The sequence below is a fragment of the Triturus cristatus genome, chromosome 8 (assembly GCF_964204655.1).
Source record: "Triturus cristatus chromosome 8, aTriCri1.1, whole genome shotgun sequence".
Taxonomy (NCBI): Eukaryota; Metazoa; Chordata; class Amphibia; order Caudata; family Salamandridae; genus Triturus; species Triturus cristatus.
This window is the reverse complement of record NC_140591.1, coordinates 1,033,106,987-1,033,125,310: the sequence shown is the minus strand read 5'-3', so window position 1 is coordinate 1,033,125,310 and position 18,324 is coordinate 1,033,106,987. Positions and strand designations below refer to the sequence as shown.

The window sequence follows — 18,324 nt, the reverse complement described above, 5'->3', positions numbered from 1 at the left end:
CACCTATTATCCATGGGTAAGCCTCCCATCCCGCCAGAATCGAGTTCAGACCCATAAAGTATTTGTGTTGGTCGAAATTTGGTGATATATGTTCCCCATAATGACGGGTACTCCATCCAACGTGCCACGCAGGAAGATAAACCTGCCCTGTGTGTCTACACTTTTGTCCAATATTACAAACGGACCCCCCATTATCCAGATCATCACCCACCTGGCGAACGCCAAATAATTTCTGCCCTCTCCATTTCTTCCGCATCTTTGCGGCTTCGGCCTCCGTCAGGTATGATTCCTGGAGAAAGACCACTTGTGCCCCGCGTTGCAGCAGGTGCACATGTACCCTATGTCTTTTGTACACTGAGCCCAACCCACGGATGTTCCATGTAACGAAATTATACATGTCTAGCTTTTGCATTATCAGGTAACGGTGTCAGAATTATCCTGGATAAAGGACCATTCATATTTATGAGACATAGTAATTGCATCGTGCCAGAGCCCTTAAACCCCCAATCTAAACTTAATACTAGGTCTTGCCTACAAACTAAACAGGGCCAAACCAAAAAAAATACAAAGTGAACTGTTAGATAATAAACTGTAGCATTCACAAATTGGGGATCGGTAGCCATAGCCGCCATCTAAAAGAGCATTCGATCATGAGCTCCTCTGAGCCCGAGCAGATAATGTACAACATTGCATATGCCAGGTTAATCTGTAAAGCTGTGCTCTGAGTCTGAGCGCACAATGCTGTGTTCCGAGGACTCCGAGTCTCGGCGGGAGGATTAGTCTCTGAAAGAGTTCGCAGCCGCCAGGGCCAGCTACCTACCTTTCTGTACCTGCTCCTGTGTGGGGACGGGAAATGTCACCTCACCTATGGTTCCAGCTGCACACTGCGAGCGTCGGCCTCGTGCACCCCCAGGACTGCGCAGTGGTTTCTGAAGAGACCGACCAGAGAGCTGCGTTGGGTCCATGACTTCAATCCACTCCTCTACGTCTTCCGGGCTTTCGAAAAAGTATGTCTTTTGATCATAAATTATCTTCAAGAGTGCAGGGAATAGCTGTGCATATTTCAGATTCATAGTGCGCAACTTCTTCTTGACCACCTGATAGGAGGATCTACGATGCTGCACCATTAACGTGTAGTCAGGATACAGTGATACCTGACAATTCTCAAATTGGATCTGTGGCTGTTCTTGCGCTTTCTGGAGCAGCACATCACGGTCTCTGTAATTAAGGATTCTTACTATCAGGGGTCTCGGCAGTGCACCCACCCTCGGTTTTCCTGTGGGTATGCGGGGCGCTCTTTCAAGGCAAAAGAAGTTCGAGAGGCCCTCGGGGGCCACATGCGTACGGAACCATTGTTCCATGAAGGTTGCTGCCTTCGACCCTTCGCTTCGTTCCAAAGACCAGTGACGCGGATATTATTGCGTCTTGCCCTGCCCTCTGCGTCCTCCACCCTGTCCATCAGCCCAGTGACTTGTTTTTGGAGTGCCCGGAGCTGTTTTGTGTGTTCTCTGTGTTGTGACAATATGTCGTCTAGAGTAGAGCTATGATCCTTCACCATAGTGGCTAGTTTGTCATGGTCCACCTTAAGTAGGGTTAGACCAGTGGTGAGACTGCCTATTTGCTGCTCTATGGCGTTCCTGGGTTCCCGGACCTCATTGAGTATCAAATCCAACTTGTCTTGGGTTCCTGTTTCATTCGTGGGTGGAACAGTATTGAGTGATTGCATACTAGTATTGGGGTCCCTATCATCCGTGTCCTGAGAGTTAGTGGCAGCTGCCTCCTGCGGCTTCACCTTTGGGTGGCCCATAGACCTCTGTGAATGTTTTGATGTAGACACCTTCCAGTGCCTAGTATCTTGCACAGCCCAAGGGGCCCAGTATCAGTAGGGACGTCTCTATGGCCACAATGTCCAGCGTGCACGCTCCCCGCTGCGCAGATGAGGAAATCCGGGGTGAATCAGTGGGTGAAAGCGGTCTGTCCAGCAGCCCCCAGGCTTGATAGGATCAATGTCTCATCCCCGGGCAGTCACATTGAGTGGTGAAATATGGCACGCACCCTGAGGCTCCCGCTACCAATCCTTCTCTCCAGATTGCACGCGTGGATGGTTTGGAGGGATGTTAAAGGGCCTCCCCAAAGTTCATGCCCTGTAGCGTACAGCCTCCAACTGATTACGTGGTACCTCCCACAGAGTTTACCTGCCAGCGGGCAAGGGTACAACCACCACGACTGCTGGCCGTGAGTTAAGCAACGGGCACTGCCGATCTTAAGGGTCCAGCTGCGTCCCAGGGTCCCAGCTGCTGCGAAATTACAGTTGAGATGTCCCCAACTATGTCTTCAAAAGGGGAGGGGGAGAGTTAAAAATGTGGACCTCCCAGCGCCGGATCGCTGTGTCTCACAGCTGATACCGAGCACGAGGCTACACACAACCCCCACACAGTGACAAGACCAGTGTGAACAGTCAATGTATGCCCTTCACTTTCGCCACTATGGCTCACGCTGTGCCTCACGAGGGTCAAACCAGTATTAGCGCACTCCCAATATGCAGGGCGGGGGCCAGAGAAATGCACCAATCACTCCAAGTTCGTCCGGGCCTCACCCCCAGCTCTGGCAAGGCAGCCGAAGGCTCCGGCAGTCAAATTTCGCCTGTTGTACAGTTTTTTGGTCTATTAGGTTGTTTAGTTCGAGTTCTTATTGTTCAATGTTTCCTAAAATGTATGGAACATCAGCTATGATTCATCTGACGTACCTCCTTTTTAAATTTTTATTGCAGGGGTTGCCATACAGATGTCTCATTAATCATGCAAATACGAACCTCTTGGACAGATGTACGAATTTGGATCTAATTGTGTTATCCCAAAAGTGTTTATCCCATCATCTGGGTTTGTTGGTGTTCGCTCACTATTGTAACCTGACCGTATTATTGACATAACATGATTGTCACAACATTTTGCCTCATTTGTGTGCTGTTATGTCTTCTTCTGTATATCATGCTCCCCATCATTAGCTTTGCTATTGTTTTGTATGAATGGAAGATTTCAAGAAAAAGATTTTTTTTTAAATTCATTCAAAGAAGGCTGAGGCCAGGAACCTCGCAGCAGTAGAATGCCAGTAATGTCAACCCAGTCTAGTGTGCCGTCGTGCTGAAAATGGTTATTTTTGAATTACTGGGTATTTGCATAGCTCAAAGTTCATCAATGACTTGGCTTCTTGGCACTCATACTGACTTTAGATTGGAGTTGTCTGGGGAAGGTTATTGATGAATCATCTTTTGTGTGGATGTGTGATTTGGAAGTTGAAGGTTATACTTATGGCAGTGGCCCGTAAAGAGGGTGGGTCTTGAAACCTTCCAACTTCACCAATCACAATATGTGTTGGGTTCTACCTTCATCGTGGTTCACAGTGGGGGTTCGGACTTTTATCCCTATGGTGACCTATATCTCACCTAATGGTCACCTATCACAAGTTTGAATCAAACAGATTTCTTATGATTAGCGGGTGTAGTATTGTTCTAATTGCTATGTGTAGCTGGAGTGGGCATCTTGTGGTAACTTTACTGGCTGATCTAGTCCAGAAAAAAAGTATGCTTGTGAAGGATTTGCTTCTAATCTAGTTGACTTCTGTCCATTGCCCTACATTGCAAAATAGTTCTAGGAAATAACTTGATGTCCTGAGTGTCAAGTATTATGCTTGCATGATTGGGGTCTTTTTATCAAATGGGACATTTGTTTAGTAATGAAACGACAGTGGAAACTTGGAAATGAGTCTCTTAATGTGCTATGTCAAAACTCAGACTATCCAGGATGAATTCTGAACTTGGATACCAAAATAGTCAACAGTAGCTTCCATATCAGGTATTCTTGGAGTCACATTGTTTAATGCGATTATATTTTTCGTTTATATTTCTAATGGAAAACATGGAGGCATACCCCAAAGCCCCTTGTAAAATAGTCTTTAAATCCTACAATGTATTGATCGACGTTAATAGCCTGTTTTGCTAAACGTGCTCTTTTTGCACTAAATTGCCATAAATGTTTTGGGAAGAGTTCTAAATGCTCCCTTAAAGGGGGGACGCTCGCAGAGTTGTTTACGTGGTGACAGGCAGCAGCAGGCATTAGGCATACGGAGTGGGGAGAACCACGCTCCCCGGAATAGAAAAGCAGCAGCAGCATTGGACATACGGTGTGGGGAGAATCACGCTCCCCGCTTTTGGAAGCAGTGCTGTGGGGGCATACGGGAGGGGAAAACTACGCTCCCCAGCAGCCACCTGGACCAGAGACGCCCAGCCGCCACGCCCCAAACATACATCAGGGGATATCTAACTCTCGCGTCTCCCGCTCCGCGGGAGACGCTCGCAGAGTTGTTTACGTGGTGACAGGCAGCAGCAAGCATTAGGCATACGGCGTGGGGAGAACCACGTTCCCCGGAATAGAAAAGCAGCAGCAGCATTGGACATACGGTGTGGGGAGAATCACGCTCCCCGCTTTTGGAAGCAGTGCTCTGGTGGCATACGGGAGGGGAGAACTACGCTCCCTAGCAGCCACCGGACCAGGGACGCCCAGCCGCCACGCCCCAAACACAGCAGCGGTATATAATAGGCCCCACTACTCTGTCCCGCGGGACGCGCGCGGGCGCAGCCTGGGCCAAGGGCGGGCCCGTCCAAGCCCATCACAGACCGAAGGAGACCGGACCGGGCCAACCCTCTGACCTCTAGTGGGAACTGTGAGTACCATCTATAACCAGTTCCTAATTTTTATTTTTGACTATCATGGCAGCCAGAAGGGGTACAAAACCGACACCAACAGGGCATGTAGCTGGGACCCTAGATCAATTTATCTTGAGAGCATCATCGGTTTTGGAACGTGAAATTGCAATGACGGAACGCCGTCTGTCCCAGGACCCGGTCTTCCTACGGAGATCTTCCTTGGGCCCTGCCGCACAAGCATGCTCACCAGGTCCTTCCCAGCAAAATATAGTTACTGAAGGGATTTCTACCAATTTAAACTCCACCGAAAGCAACATATTAGACCTGGCGGATGGGCCAACCCAACTATTATGTGGACAGACTACAAACATGACACCGGCCCACTCAGAACCGAGTAAAAACCCGCCGGACATGACAAGATGCAAAGAGGGTGCTATCCCTAAAAGGAAGAGGGCCGGCGCCCCACTTCGGGGTAGAAAACCCAAACAGTCTAAACATAACAACCAACTTGATCCCCCAATTGCAGAACAACCTGAGCACAGTGCTCCTGTGGTTTCCTTAGATAGCTCTGTTAGGGTTGGCATCGATTCTACACCTATAAGTCCCCTTGACTTAGACCTACTGGTGGGAAAACTAAGTAAGGTTTTATCTACTGTTATCCAGCCCATGGAGCAAAGATTGAAATCTATAGAAAAAAGGCTGGGCAATATGGAGGAATTGCTTGTGAAAAACATGGGTCTAGCAAAGGATCCATTGGTCATCCAAGCTCAAGTTAAAGCCCTGGCCACCACAGCGAATGTCCCGCAGATCCAGCAGAAGCCAATACCTACTACTCCTAATGGTCGACCCATTGCGACCACTAACCAGGGGTCTATCCCAAGCTCCAGCAAAATTGGCCCTAAAACTGGTCCCACAGCTGTGAAAAAGGCACAGCCCTTGCTACCGGCTAATCCTGTAAAAATTAAAACTCCAGGAAAAGAGTCCACAAACCGACCCTGGGGAAACGACTTCTCTTCAGATCTACCATGCATCAACTTACCCCCGGATTGTGCTCCGTACGTGGTCGTCCACAAACCGACCCTGGGGAAACGACTTCTCTTCAGATCTACCATGCATCAACTTACCCCCGGATTGTGCTCCGTACGTGGTCGTCCTTATAGGGGTCCCTAAGCTGACGAACGACAGACATGAATCGTACGGGGAACTTAAGAATAAGACGATGCATTGGTTGAACACCTATAGACCCTTGCCTAGAACCATCCAAAGCAAAATTTTGTTTGTCAGAAGGGTGGGGTGGGTGGGTTGGAAACCAAAAAAATTTGGACGGGGACTGTGTAATTATTAACTTTGAGGATCATATGGCAGTTGACTATGTATGTAGTAGGCACCATACAAGCCCTGATACAATTATCAAAACACTGAGGCTAGATCACTTTTACCAAACGGCCTATGTACACCGCGCCATCAACCATAGGCCTTATGACCTATGGCCTCAGCAAGAGGATTCCTGGCATTATGTAGACAGAAGTAGGGGTGGACAGGTTAGGGGTGAAGAGCTGGACTTTCCAGTAAACAATAGATATAATTTGCTGGATCAAGTAGATTGACTTCATATGTCTCCCAGCCCCCTAATGGTCCATCCTATGGGTGCTAATAAAAGGGAGGAAGGTTTGAAGTTTTACCAGGATGGATTATTTGGGGGTGGCGATCATCGTAATCGACCTTCCACCCTCTACTGAAGCAAGAATGTTCCCTGAAGGAAAACCTTATGCAACCATAGGGGAGCCAGGGGATGGCCCACTTCCTCCTGTGATTGATAACCTTATACCCTTGCCGCAACATCAGATTGCCCGCCCACACTCGGACCAGCATTCAGCTGGTCCTGGAGTGCGTGGTCTTGCCAGGCTTGGTCAGGAGGGAACTTTGGGAAATAGGCAGATATTGACGAAGGGGACCCTCAAAATGTTATCCTGGAATATAGCGGGTCTCGCATCCAACTTAGACATCCCGGATTGGTGCACATTCGTGGATTTACACGGGATCTGCTTGTTCCAGGAAACGTGGGCGGTAGACCCCACTCATAGAATGGGTTATGTAACCTTTGCGGAACCTGCAGTAAAAGGCCCGAGAGGTAGACCTTCAGGGGGACTGGGCATATGGGTGGGTGTCCATCTTGGATTCACGCTGAAAAGGCTAGAAACAAATAGTCCTGATCTGACGTGTATCCTGATGTCAAGCAAGGAAACACCAAAATTGGCACTCATTAACATATACTCACGGCCAGTGCGATTGGGGGGAACTTCTAACACCTTAGACAAACTGACCACCCTATTGCATTCGCTTGGGGGTGACGTTGCCTTGTTGATCGGAGGAGACTTCAACTGTCATTTCGAACCATTACAAGGGGTCCCTCCGATCACAACTGAATAAGACGAAACCTGGTTAGTTCCGCCCCCCAACGCCTACGCTGTGGGAAATTGGACAGCTCTTGCCCTCCAGTTGACTTCCCTCACTTACACGTTTTCCATTAGAGCTTGTAATGGCCGATTCCAGAGTGACACTCCAGCTCAGTTAACTTATAGTGGCATGGGGCATGCATCTGTAATAGACTATTTTATGGCCAGCTTAGTTCTGTGGCCTCAAATTATGGACTTTAGTGTCCCTCCTCGCATTGAAAGTGATCATAATCCCCTGATAATTGAGATGGACTTTCAACTGACCAGTGAGGATAGTGCAATGACGATTACCCCAAGTAGTGACTTGAGAATAGTGCGATGTGGGAGAAGAATCCGATGGGCAGCTGCGAAATTGTCCACTGAAAATATGGCGAAAATGTATCGAGATGTAATCCCCCTGCTTGAAAGGGTAAACTCCAGCATTATTAATCCCTTGGATAATGATATGGGTGACCTTACAGGCATCCATAGGGAAATGGTTTCAACATTGAAGGACACCTTTTATAAGACAGGTCTCACCAAGCCTAAACTCTGTGGTGATGGGAATCCATGGTTTAATAGGTGCTGTAGAGACGCGAAAAAGGCACTATTGCTGGCCCTAAGGCAAGGTAACAAACTTTGTGTTACAGAAGCCAGGCAGGTATACAAGAAGATGCTAAGCAACGCAAAATCAGAATGGGAAGCAGATCGTTGGTCTGCTATCACATCTGCACTTGCGGCAAAGGACCTAAGGTCATTTTGGAATCTTGTCCATACTGGAAAACCAGAGGGCAGGACTACAATTGACCCAAACATCCCAGATGAAGCATGGTCTTCTTATTTTAAAGATCTTTATTCTCTCCCCTCTACATTTTATAAGTGAGCCCTGACCGAGCCTATTGGCCCTGAACCCCACGTGGTCAATACAACCATTCACGTTGGTTGAAGTTCAATCGGCCATTTCAAGTATCCAATCGAATAAAGCACCGTGATTGGATAGGATCCCAGGTGATCTATATAGAGAAGAACCGACAGTTTGGGCCCCATACCTTTTAGTACTATTTAATGCGATATTGCATGGGTTACCACTTCCAAGTACTTGGTTGGGGGCGGAGATAATTCCCATTTACAAGAAGGGCTCTCCGCTCCAACCCTCTAATTATAGGCCTATTAGCCTTATCGATGTGACCCAAAAAATTTATGCCAGCCTCCTTCTACAACGTTTACAGGCTTGGACTAACGACAATAACATTTTGACTCCGCTCCAGGTGGGATTTAGGGCTAAAACAGCAACAATTGACCAATTATTCCGGCTACAGGTCCTTCACTGGAAGCATGTGGTCTTGGATGGGGGTAGGCTATATCTTACATTTGTGGACCTAAAGTCCGCATTTGACATGGTGGATCGGAACCAGTTATGGACCATTTTATTATCAATGGGGGTTCCGCCATATTTATGTCATCAATTTAAGATCTTACACGAAGGCACTTTTGCCAGAGTTCGTTTTGGCGAGCAAGGCCAGTTAACTGGACCATTTCCGACTGAGAAAGGCGTTAGACAGGGTTGTGTGCTTGCCCCATCCCTGTTTTCCCTCTTTCTCAACGGGCTTATTGAAGATCTTCTTGCCATAAACGACATTGACTCCCCCAAACTGGCCGCCCAAAGATTTCCCGCATTAATGTTTGCGGACGACACTCTGTTGCTTTCAAAGTCTCCAATGGGTATGCAGCGGGTGTTGAATCAGTTTGTCAAATTCTGTAATAAAAGGAACCTGGTGGTCAACATCAATAAGACCAAGTACATGGTTTTTTAATGCTAGTACCACCAACTGCCCCATCCTATGATGGAAGGCAGACCCCTCGAAAGGGTCCCAATTTTTGATTACCTGGGTTTAACCCTGAACGATAAAATGGGGTGGGGTCCTCAATTGGCAAAGGCCAAATTAAGATTAACTCAGGCAGCTGGGGGTATCTTAAAAGTGCAGAAGAATTGTACCCACAAAATAATAAGCGCCCCCCTTGAAATTTTTAGAGTTCAAGCCAGGGCATCATCCCTTTATGGGGCGGAACTCTGGGGACATATATCAGCAAGTGACCTATCCATAACAGAAAATAATTTCTTAAGGCAACTACTGGATTTGCCAAGAAGTACTCCCTTGGGCCCGCTTAGATTGGACTTGAACATTCACCCAATCGCAGACGCTATTGCTGCTCGGCCCCTACTTTGTTGGAGGCGGCTGTGTAGCACTCCTGAGCTGGTGAATTATAAGGAGGAACTTAAAGTGGTCATGGCTTTACTAGGATCTGGTAGGATCCCTTGGCTATCATTTTTAAGACGATCACTCACATTGATTGGGCTCGAGGATCTCTGGTTAAACCCTGAGGTCTCTTGCCCAGCCATTTAAAAAAAAACATGACATGTGTTGTAAAAGATTTTAATTTAAGGAATCTCTTCCGCTCAGCAAAAATTTCAAGTTTAACTGACATCTTCTTGGATGTTAAATCCTTTTATAGTTTTGAGCCGGAGATTGATGCAATACAACCCACTTTGACGAAGAAGCTCTACCTGCAATTTAGATATGGCACTTTGCCTCTTTATTCCAACATTGATAGGTGGACAGGGGGCCCGGCACGTCCTTGCCCAGGTTGCCGAACTGAGGAAGAAACTCCCGTACATGTTATCCTTTTCTGTCCAGCATATGTTAACATCAGGAGGAAATGGATAATTCAGTTGTGTAAAAATCTGGGTGTTAATTCGAAGGAACTTGACAATTAATATTGCTACACATCTGCACTAACTCTATTGGACAAGGAGAGAACAGATAGTATTTTATCTGTATAATAACCATTGTTTTTATCAATTTTAGGGCTCTAGACACTATCTAATTTTTATAGTCTTAAAGGATATGTTTAATAACTTAGTTATACAATTGTGATATATGCATGAGTTGTATTGATTGATTAACATATTGTATAGAATTGCTTTTTGATGTGCTTTTATGGTAAATCAAACCGCAATAAAGCTTAAAGAAGAAGAAGAAAATAGTCTTTAAATCCTACAATGTATTGATCGACGTTAATAGCCTGTTTTGCTAAACGTGCTCTTTTTGCACTAAATTGCCATAAATGTTTTGGGAAGAGTTCTAAATGCTCCCTTAAAGGGATCTTTCTTATCCTTCCAGTTTAGGACAGTGGTTCTAGCCCTTACATGCAAAAAGGTGACAGTTTGGTTCAACATTTGCCAAATACTCGTTGAGGTGGAACTGCTTAATGCCCCTTTATGGTATGTCGTGCTATTTAAAAGAACAGATTATTCTTTATATTGCAGGTTATGCTACAATGTTTGCAATTTTTAAGCCTTGTTTATAACTTAATTTGCCCAATTAAACTGAAATCAATGTATGGATCATCTACGTGTCAGAATTATGTTTACTCTTCCATAATTCAATCTCATTAACTGCAGGTCGCACACAAATCTAGGTAATGAGCAGTTGACTCACTGAGTCGTCTGTGTAGCTTTACATTTCTTCATGCATTCATTAAGACATCTCTTGTATCTGTGGCGAGCCTGCTGCAGTTAGAGTGTAACAAACAAAGAAGGAGAACAGCATAAAAGTTGTGCTTGAAAGCCAAAGTGCTGTGTAAGAATAGTATCTCACCCACGACACTACGGCCCTTATTTATCGAGTTTTTGGAGGGCTGCTCAGCAAGTAAACTTGCTGCGCTGCCCTACGTCAAAGTGAAAGGACAGGAATGGACTGTATTTATTCAGTACAGTGCATTCCTGCCCGTTCTCCCTGTGCTGGTGCTGTTTCAGTAGACAAGCGCCAACGCAGGCACCCTTGTACCATCTTGCAAGATTGCTTGTGTTGTCGACAGGATTGTTTTTGTGCAGGAAGGTGCACCATCCTGCACAAAAACAATCCTGAGATGCTTTATTCTCGTCCCATATGTGCCTCAGAATGCAGCACACATGGAAAGAGGAATAAACGAGGAGAAATAAGATATTTCTCCTTGTTACGCCACACCTCTGGAGGCGCAAGGTGTTAGCTCATCCCCAGGTTTACATGGTTTTGTAAATCTGGAAAAGCATCAAAATCCATGGGTGTTGCGTGGAAACACCCACCACAACGTCCATGAAACGACTTCCGAGCGCAGAGTAAGGCAAGGCAGCAATTTTATGTGGTCATTCAAAGCCACACAAAGTGGCTTTGCGTGGCCTCAGATATGATTTCAAGGTTTGCGTCGCCAAAGCGTCAAAAAAAGTGAGGCACTGGTGGCCTAAGGGGCTCATAAATATGCCTCTATATACTGTGTGAAAGACGAGAACTGGAGTCTAGGTTCTAAAGTTTCAGGACCAATTGGCAAAGGTTGCAGTGAATTAAACTAAGAAAGCGACCCTAAGTCCATCAATCTTCATAAAGTGTTCCCTCCGGGAGTGGGTCTCTCTAGCCCAATCGGAACAAGAGGCAGAGGTATTTTTGGAGAGGCACCGAGCTAGGCTCTGTTCTAACAAAGATGGCTGCAGCTCGCCGATGCCATAGTGACAAACTGATGTTTTATGCGGCTTGACTTTCTTACTGGTAGCTGAAAACATATGCCACTGAGCACGACAAGCAGGCCCTTTCCAGAGAGCCCAGCATGGGTAAAGTCTGAGACCCGCCTCCACCTTTTCTCTAGAGTTGGTAGTGGGACCAAAAAACGGCAAGCTATGCGGCATAATGTGGCACATTTTTTATAGCATTGCTTCATTATTTTATCATTTTTACACATGGTAATACTATCTGGGCAAAGATTTCCTTTCATTAGTGCCAGTTTAACAACAAAATACAGGAATAAGCAACTAGAACATAACCAGTTTACCTCTGCGAGGAGCCTTCCTCAGTGCACAAACATATGTTGCAAGATTTTTGTATTAATTTCTGATCCGTTTGAGATAGAAACAATTTATTTTTGTTAAAAACTGAAATTATGCAGCAGATGATCGATTATGTGGCAAAATATCCAAATTCATAATTATTTGAAAAAGAAGTGACCGCATAAACACATAATTCTGGTGGCCCTACGTATTTAATAGAGACATATGTGGGTACACAACTGCTGTTTAGTGCATTTTTATTTAGTGCAATTTTATAAAGCGTGGACATTACCCGAAGGTGTCAGAGCGCTGTACAATAGAGCTAGTTACGTTACAAGAGAAAAGTGGTACAAAAATAGAACATTACAAAGAAAAACAGGAGACTAAAAATGAAGGGTACACAAACACAAAATCCACCACAGCATGCAGGGGTGAGGAATGTACAGGAAAAAATATTAATTTACAGTGAAGAGTGAACTTTCAAGAGGGGCCTGAGAATGAAAGTATTAGATCTGAAAGTGTCTTTGGAAGAGAAGAGATTTGAGATCAGCTTTGAAGATCCGGGTAGAGGAGGTGCTGTGGTTTCATTTGGGCGAGAATGGACACCGTGGCAAGAGAGTTAGTTGCTGATCCAGGTTATGCTACATGCCTTCGACCCAGCACAACAAATGGCCGCAGAAAGGCCCAAGAAAACCCTCAACTGAAACAGAAGTGGGCGAGGCTTTTTTTTTCTCTCAGAGTTTTATATAGCGGGAACTTGACCCGAAGGTATGGGGTATCAGAGCACTTTACATAGCACCAGTTGCATTCCATGAGGACACATTCATTTTTGTTAGGCACGGGGAGATTAAGTGATTTGCCTAGAATCACAGGATGTTCAGTGTCATTGCCGGGATTCGAACCCGGTTCCCCAGATTCGAGGTCAACATGCACAGAAATAGTATTGAGAGAAAAAAAAAATCGCAAAGCCCTCGTCGTCCGCATACTCTTTTTCATCAACACCCATTTAAATAAGAATGAATTATTTGGGCACGTAGAGCCCAGAATAACCCGTTTAACATCTCGCACATTAAGCAAACATTTTTTTTAAATAACAAAAACGTAAATTACAGAACTCAGGACCTGAAAAATAAATTCTTTCCCAAGGGCTTCAAGTGAACGGAATGTGGTGTTGCTCGTCTTCCATACTGTACACACAAAACATCTGTAAGGAATGTGTTATTTGTGTCCTTAACCGAAGACAATTATAACTCGTTGATTACAGCAACAAAAAAGTGCTTCTTTTTCCTATTTTTTTTCCACCTTGATTATGAACACGAATCGCAGAACTGAGAAAATGTGTTTCTTTCCATCATCAAACTGCATGTGTTGCTTCTTATGTTTTTCTCCAGGGAAATGATGCATATTGCAGTTGTGATGTTGGCCTTGGCCTCCCTGGCAGTGCAGAGTACAAACAGCTACAAACCGACAAGGCCTAATTTTGTTTTAATTATGGTGGATGACCTGGGCATTGGAGACCTTGGATGCTTTGGAAACAACACAATGAGGTGAGGTATTTTGCCTCTCTTTTTAACTTGGTAGTAATTGCTCACAGGAGCACAATGTCTCCACAGAAAACAGTTACAGCTGGACTGGAACAGAAAACAACACTGAAATGTTTACACTTGTCTTTCTTTTTACGTGGTGGAGAGTAATATGCATATATTTTCCAATGCAGGGATTTCTTTATAAAAATAAATCAGTAAAATACAGGTTGAGGGGATTTAAGAAAGATAATCTCTGCTACTGTTCCAAGATCGTTTCATGTGAATAGTGTTGAAAATGATGCAGCATTAAGATAATAAGCATTGTCAAAGTCAACAGGTTTCTCCTATGTAAGAGCTTTTGACTGTCAGTGTTTTGTTTTACCATGTTGTACAGCAAAGCGGCTGCTGTGCAGCATGGCTAAAACACATTGACAAAGCCAATAGCTCTCATATAGGAGAAACCTATTGGCTTTGTCAATTCTTGTAAGACTTCAAGCAGGAAGAGTACTCAAAAGTACGGCTTTAAATACTAGGCACAAGCGACGGGCATCATTTAATCTTTTCCATTTTTTTCAATTTTCTGTGCCGCTTGAGTCTCCCCCCAGATTGTTTGGCCTGATACAACGAGCGGGGTCTCCAGAGGGAAGGAGACGGAGAGGATGTGATATGGGGTTATAGTCAGAGCTGCCGACTTTGGAACTGGGGATCCGAGTTAGAGTTTCGCTGGTGTGTCAACATACTGTGATACTGAGCAAATCGCTTTATCTCCTTATGTACACCACCTTGTGCAATGTAACCAGAGGTCGAAGTGGGCGGGATCTCTACGTCACGACGTGTCCATACTTCTTTATTTTAACCTAAACAGTTCCCCTACTTTTTGTGAAAAGACAACCGCCCAGGTACTGTTAATTCTGACAGGCAAGATGCTTCAGCTGGCATAGAAAGGAAGGGAGTCTCCTGTGCTTTGAAGTAAAGGGAGGGACAGGCAGCTAGACAATGAACAATCTTCCTGCAGCCTGAGACAAATGAAAATGTGTGCAATTTGTTAATCTAAAAACGAAAAGGCTGTTTGGAAACCAATACTTTCTTTAATTGATGGAGTCAGTTAAAGTTTAGTGATGACAAAGTTTTTTTTTTTTAGGGGTTCTGTAAGGGCCTTCACAGCTGAGCAGTGGAGTGCGTGCTTCTAGGATTCCCATAAAAAGTTTTGAATTATGTACAGTGTTACTGTGTATTACTAAAATCTACATTTAGAAAGCCCTTTTTTTAAACCTAAGGGCCAGGTTTACTATGGGCTGCTCTTCTCTTGCATCACGCAATGTGACGCAGGGCAATGCAGGCCCTTAAATGGGATTTACAAAGCCACCTTGTGTGCCTCTGCGTGGCTTTGTAAATCCAGAGTAATGCAAGGCTGCACAAATTGCTGTGTTGCGTTACTTTGCATTGTGAAGGTGTTTCATGGTTGGAGCATGGGCCTTCCCATGCCTCCACCCATTGATTTTGACGCAATCCCAGATTTACCAAGGTCAGTAAACCTGGGATTGAGTCAAAATAGTGCACCTTCCCAGGTGAGACATAAGTAGGAGAAATATTTTTTTATTTCCTTGTTATTTCCTCTTTCCATGTGTGCTGCGTTCTGCAGAACACACGGAAAAGGAAAATGCCTCTAAGGATACTTTTTGTGCAGAAAAGTGCCCATTCCTGCACAAAAACAATCCTGCCTGTCACACAGGCAGCCTTGCACTATGGCACAAGGATACCTGCTTTGGTGCTAGGCAGCACACAGTGCCCCAGCACAGGAAGAGTGCACAAACTCATCATATCTTACTATATATGGCACATTTCTTCTCTCTCCCTGTCACGCAATGCAGTGCAGAAAGTTGTCTTGCAACATTCTTGACTTCTTAGTAAGTCAGACCCGAAATCATTTTGTGTATTTTTTGTCAGCCTACCTTATACTGTGTGTAATGCAAGGTTAAAATAGTGACGTATTCACAGTGCTTTCTTTCACAGGATGGGACTGCGTAGCACTAAAAATGCCCAAGAGACTCTTCCCACCTACACCAAACAGGATTCGATTCTCCGACTCTCTGGTGACACACACATGTTTTGGCAGTGATCACATTAACCAATAGTTTCATAATGTAAAAGGGCATTTCACACTGATTAGTTTCACTTGAATACATTTTTCATTCAAGGTGTGTGCTATTTTACAATCAGTTACCTGAAGGTGACAGGCCAACAAAATAATTGCAGTGTCTTTTGTTCTTTTTAGTCACGTTTTTACACCCGGCACCATGCTCACTGACCCCGCCCTAAATGCACTTAGGACCATAGTTCCCATGCTTTATTTAATGCACTTCGACCGCTTAAAGTAACTATTAATTGTGTAAAGCGCCTTAATAAACTTGGGTCGAGTTAGCACTGTATAAAACTGCAAAAAAAAGGAAAGAGGGGTTGAGGAGGCAGGATTTGCTCCGAAGAAAGCTAACGAACATTGTTTTGTTTATTCAGCACTTTGAGACATTCCATAAATAAATAAAAACAAGCATAGGCATAGCCAAAAGGTCTCGCTTTTGGGACCTTATAAGTGTTTAGCCATGCAACAGTTGCGTAACTAAATACTTATAAGGTCCCAAAAGCGAGACCTATTGGCTATGCCAATGCTTGTTTCTGTTTATTACTGCTCTGTAGTAATGGCGGCACCCGTGCTTTAGCTTAAACATCTTAAGCTAAAGTCGGGTGCCGAGATTGCTTCAAAAGTAATGAATTGTCTATTTCTTTACTTTTGAAGCAATCACAGCACCCAACTTTAGACTAAGATGTTTAAGCTAAAGCACGGGTGCCACCATTACTACATAGAAGTAATAAACAGAAAAAAAAAGCATTGGCTCACGGAGAACATCATCGTGAAAGTGAGAGTGATCGCGATCAAGCATGGCACGAGCGCCCGCGCACATGCACTGTAGCTCTAGGCTGGCCATGGTAGCACTTTTTTGAGCCCTCACAAAAAGTCTTGCCAGACCAGTGCATGCGCTGGGTCAGGCGAGACCTAAAAACTCCTGCAAGCATTCGTTTATTTTGTAGATGCGCAGCCCTCCACCAAAAAGTAAGCACAAAGAATTTAAGGACGGGACATGTATAGATGAAGAATATTTTAGACAATCCGTAAACTAATGTTAATAAGAAACATGCGTTTCTCAATGTTTTGAAGCATAGAAGCACAAAGTGGCTACAGAGTCTTCCCATCAGAGCAGGCGTTTTGGTGTTCCACAATGGGGTATTAAGTGCTATATAAATAATAAAAAATCCGATACATACACAGAGCAGGGATGTCTTGATCGAAATTCCTGCTGCCGCACTAAGCGCTATCCTATCCTCATGCAACGTACAGAAAGACCGGGGTGGTTCCTCTTATTCAGATGGTTGCCTTCTGCTGTGAAGTGTGCATGTCTGATTGACTGCTAGCCTCAATGCGGCCAGCCTGACATGTGGACATTTTCCCTGTGAATCTGCGCTGTATGAGAGCGCCATGGGGACAGAGACCAAGTCCCCCTGTACTCTAAGGGAGCGCTGGGTTGGCCCGCCCAGCCAATCTCGATGCTTGTTTCAAGCTGTGTTGAAATACAGAGCATGAAAGTAGCGTTGTGAATGGGTATGTTTCTAGTAACCTCTCAACACTCTTCACCACCTCTACACAGGAGACACTAACTTCGCTACCCACAAGGATGGAGGATGCAGTTGCGGCCGGCATGACTCGGTTGGGAGAGGATAGGGGCAGCAGTGTCCAGGGGGGTCGCGAAGGCAGCCTACCTCTCCTCCCCAAGCCAATCACAACGCTGCAATGGCAGCGTTGTGATTGGTTGGAACGGCGTCCATCCAGGTGCCTAAGGGAAGGACATTTTCTCCATGTAGGCTGCATTGCAGACTACATGGAGCAAAGACAGAGTGTGCATGACTGGTTTGACCGGTCCTAGAGGGCCGACCTAACAGTCAGCACCCTCAACAGTGGGTAAGCCACTCCTTCCCTGCCCTAGAGCAGACCCGCCCACCCGCACGCCCCCAACCAAACCCTTAGGCTTTCTTGCAGTGCGAGTAGCAGAAACATAAAATGGTAGTTATTACCATTTTATGTTTCTGCTTCTGGAACTGCGAGAAAGTAGTGGGGCGACGCTCCTCCACCCTAGTGAAGGAGCCGCCCCTGGGAGGATTTAGAGAAAATGGAGATGTGTTTTCAAGCTCCCTCTCGATTTACAGTGGTCCGTCAAGCTGCAGGAAAAGTAAGCTAATCTTTCGAGCTTATTGTTTAATCTTTTTTCACTTCTCACCGCTTTCACGCTTTACCAGCCGCCACTGCATAAGGATCGTGCACTCTGTGTACGTGCGTCCCTTGGTGAGATACATGTTCACCGCGTTCCCAACACTGCTAAGAAAAAAGCGCACCTCCTCTGTCTTCAGTTAAAGTCTCCCACTTATTCCTGTTTGGAGCTCAGGAGGGCGGCGGGTTTAAGCAGGAGAGCAGATGAGGGAGACAGCACACAACGGGGGGGTGCAAAGGGACAGTAACACGGAGCATTGGACAGGGTGTATGTTGGGAGAAGCACACGAGGGAGTGAACTGTAAAAACGTATGCAGTCTCATGGAGTGCTACAGAAAAATAATATAGTCAAAAACAAATGGAATATGGAAGGGACATAGCGAGTTCAACTAACAATGGAGGAGAAGGAATATTAATTTAAAAAAATATTACCTTGATCCAATTGCGAGCAGTAGAAGGACACTAATAAACCTATTTGTCTATGG

The 18,324-nt window shown here is 45.2% G+C and overlaps 1 protein-coding gene across 1 annotated transcript in view; it reads left to right on the top strand.

The window, feature by feature from the left end:
* The window catches only part of STS (steroid sulfatase), a 2,058,867-nt gene that overhangs the window by 163,310 nt on the left and 1,877,233 nt on the right, over positions 1-18,324 (top strand). Inside the window, exon 2 of the mRNA XM_085622589.1 lies at positions 13,387-13,542. Within this exon, the coding sequence (XP_085478715.1) occupies positions 13,391-13,542 (152 nt within the window). The 5' untranslated portion in view covers positions 13,387-13,390. The remainder of the gene's footprint in view (positions 1-13,386; positions 13,543-18,324) is intronic.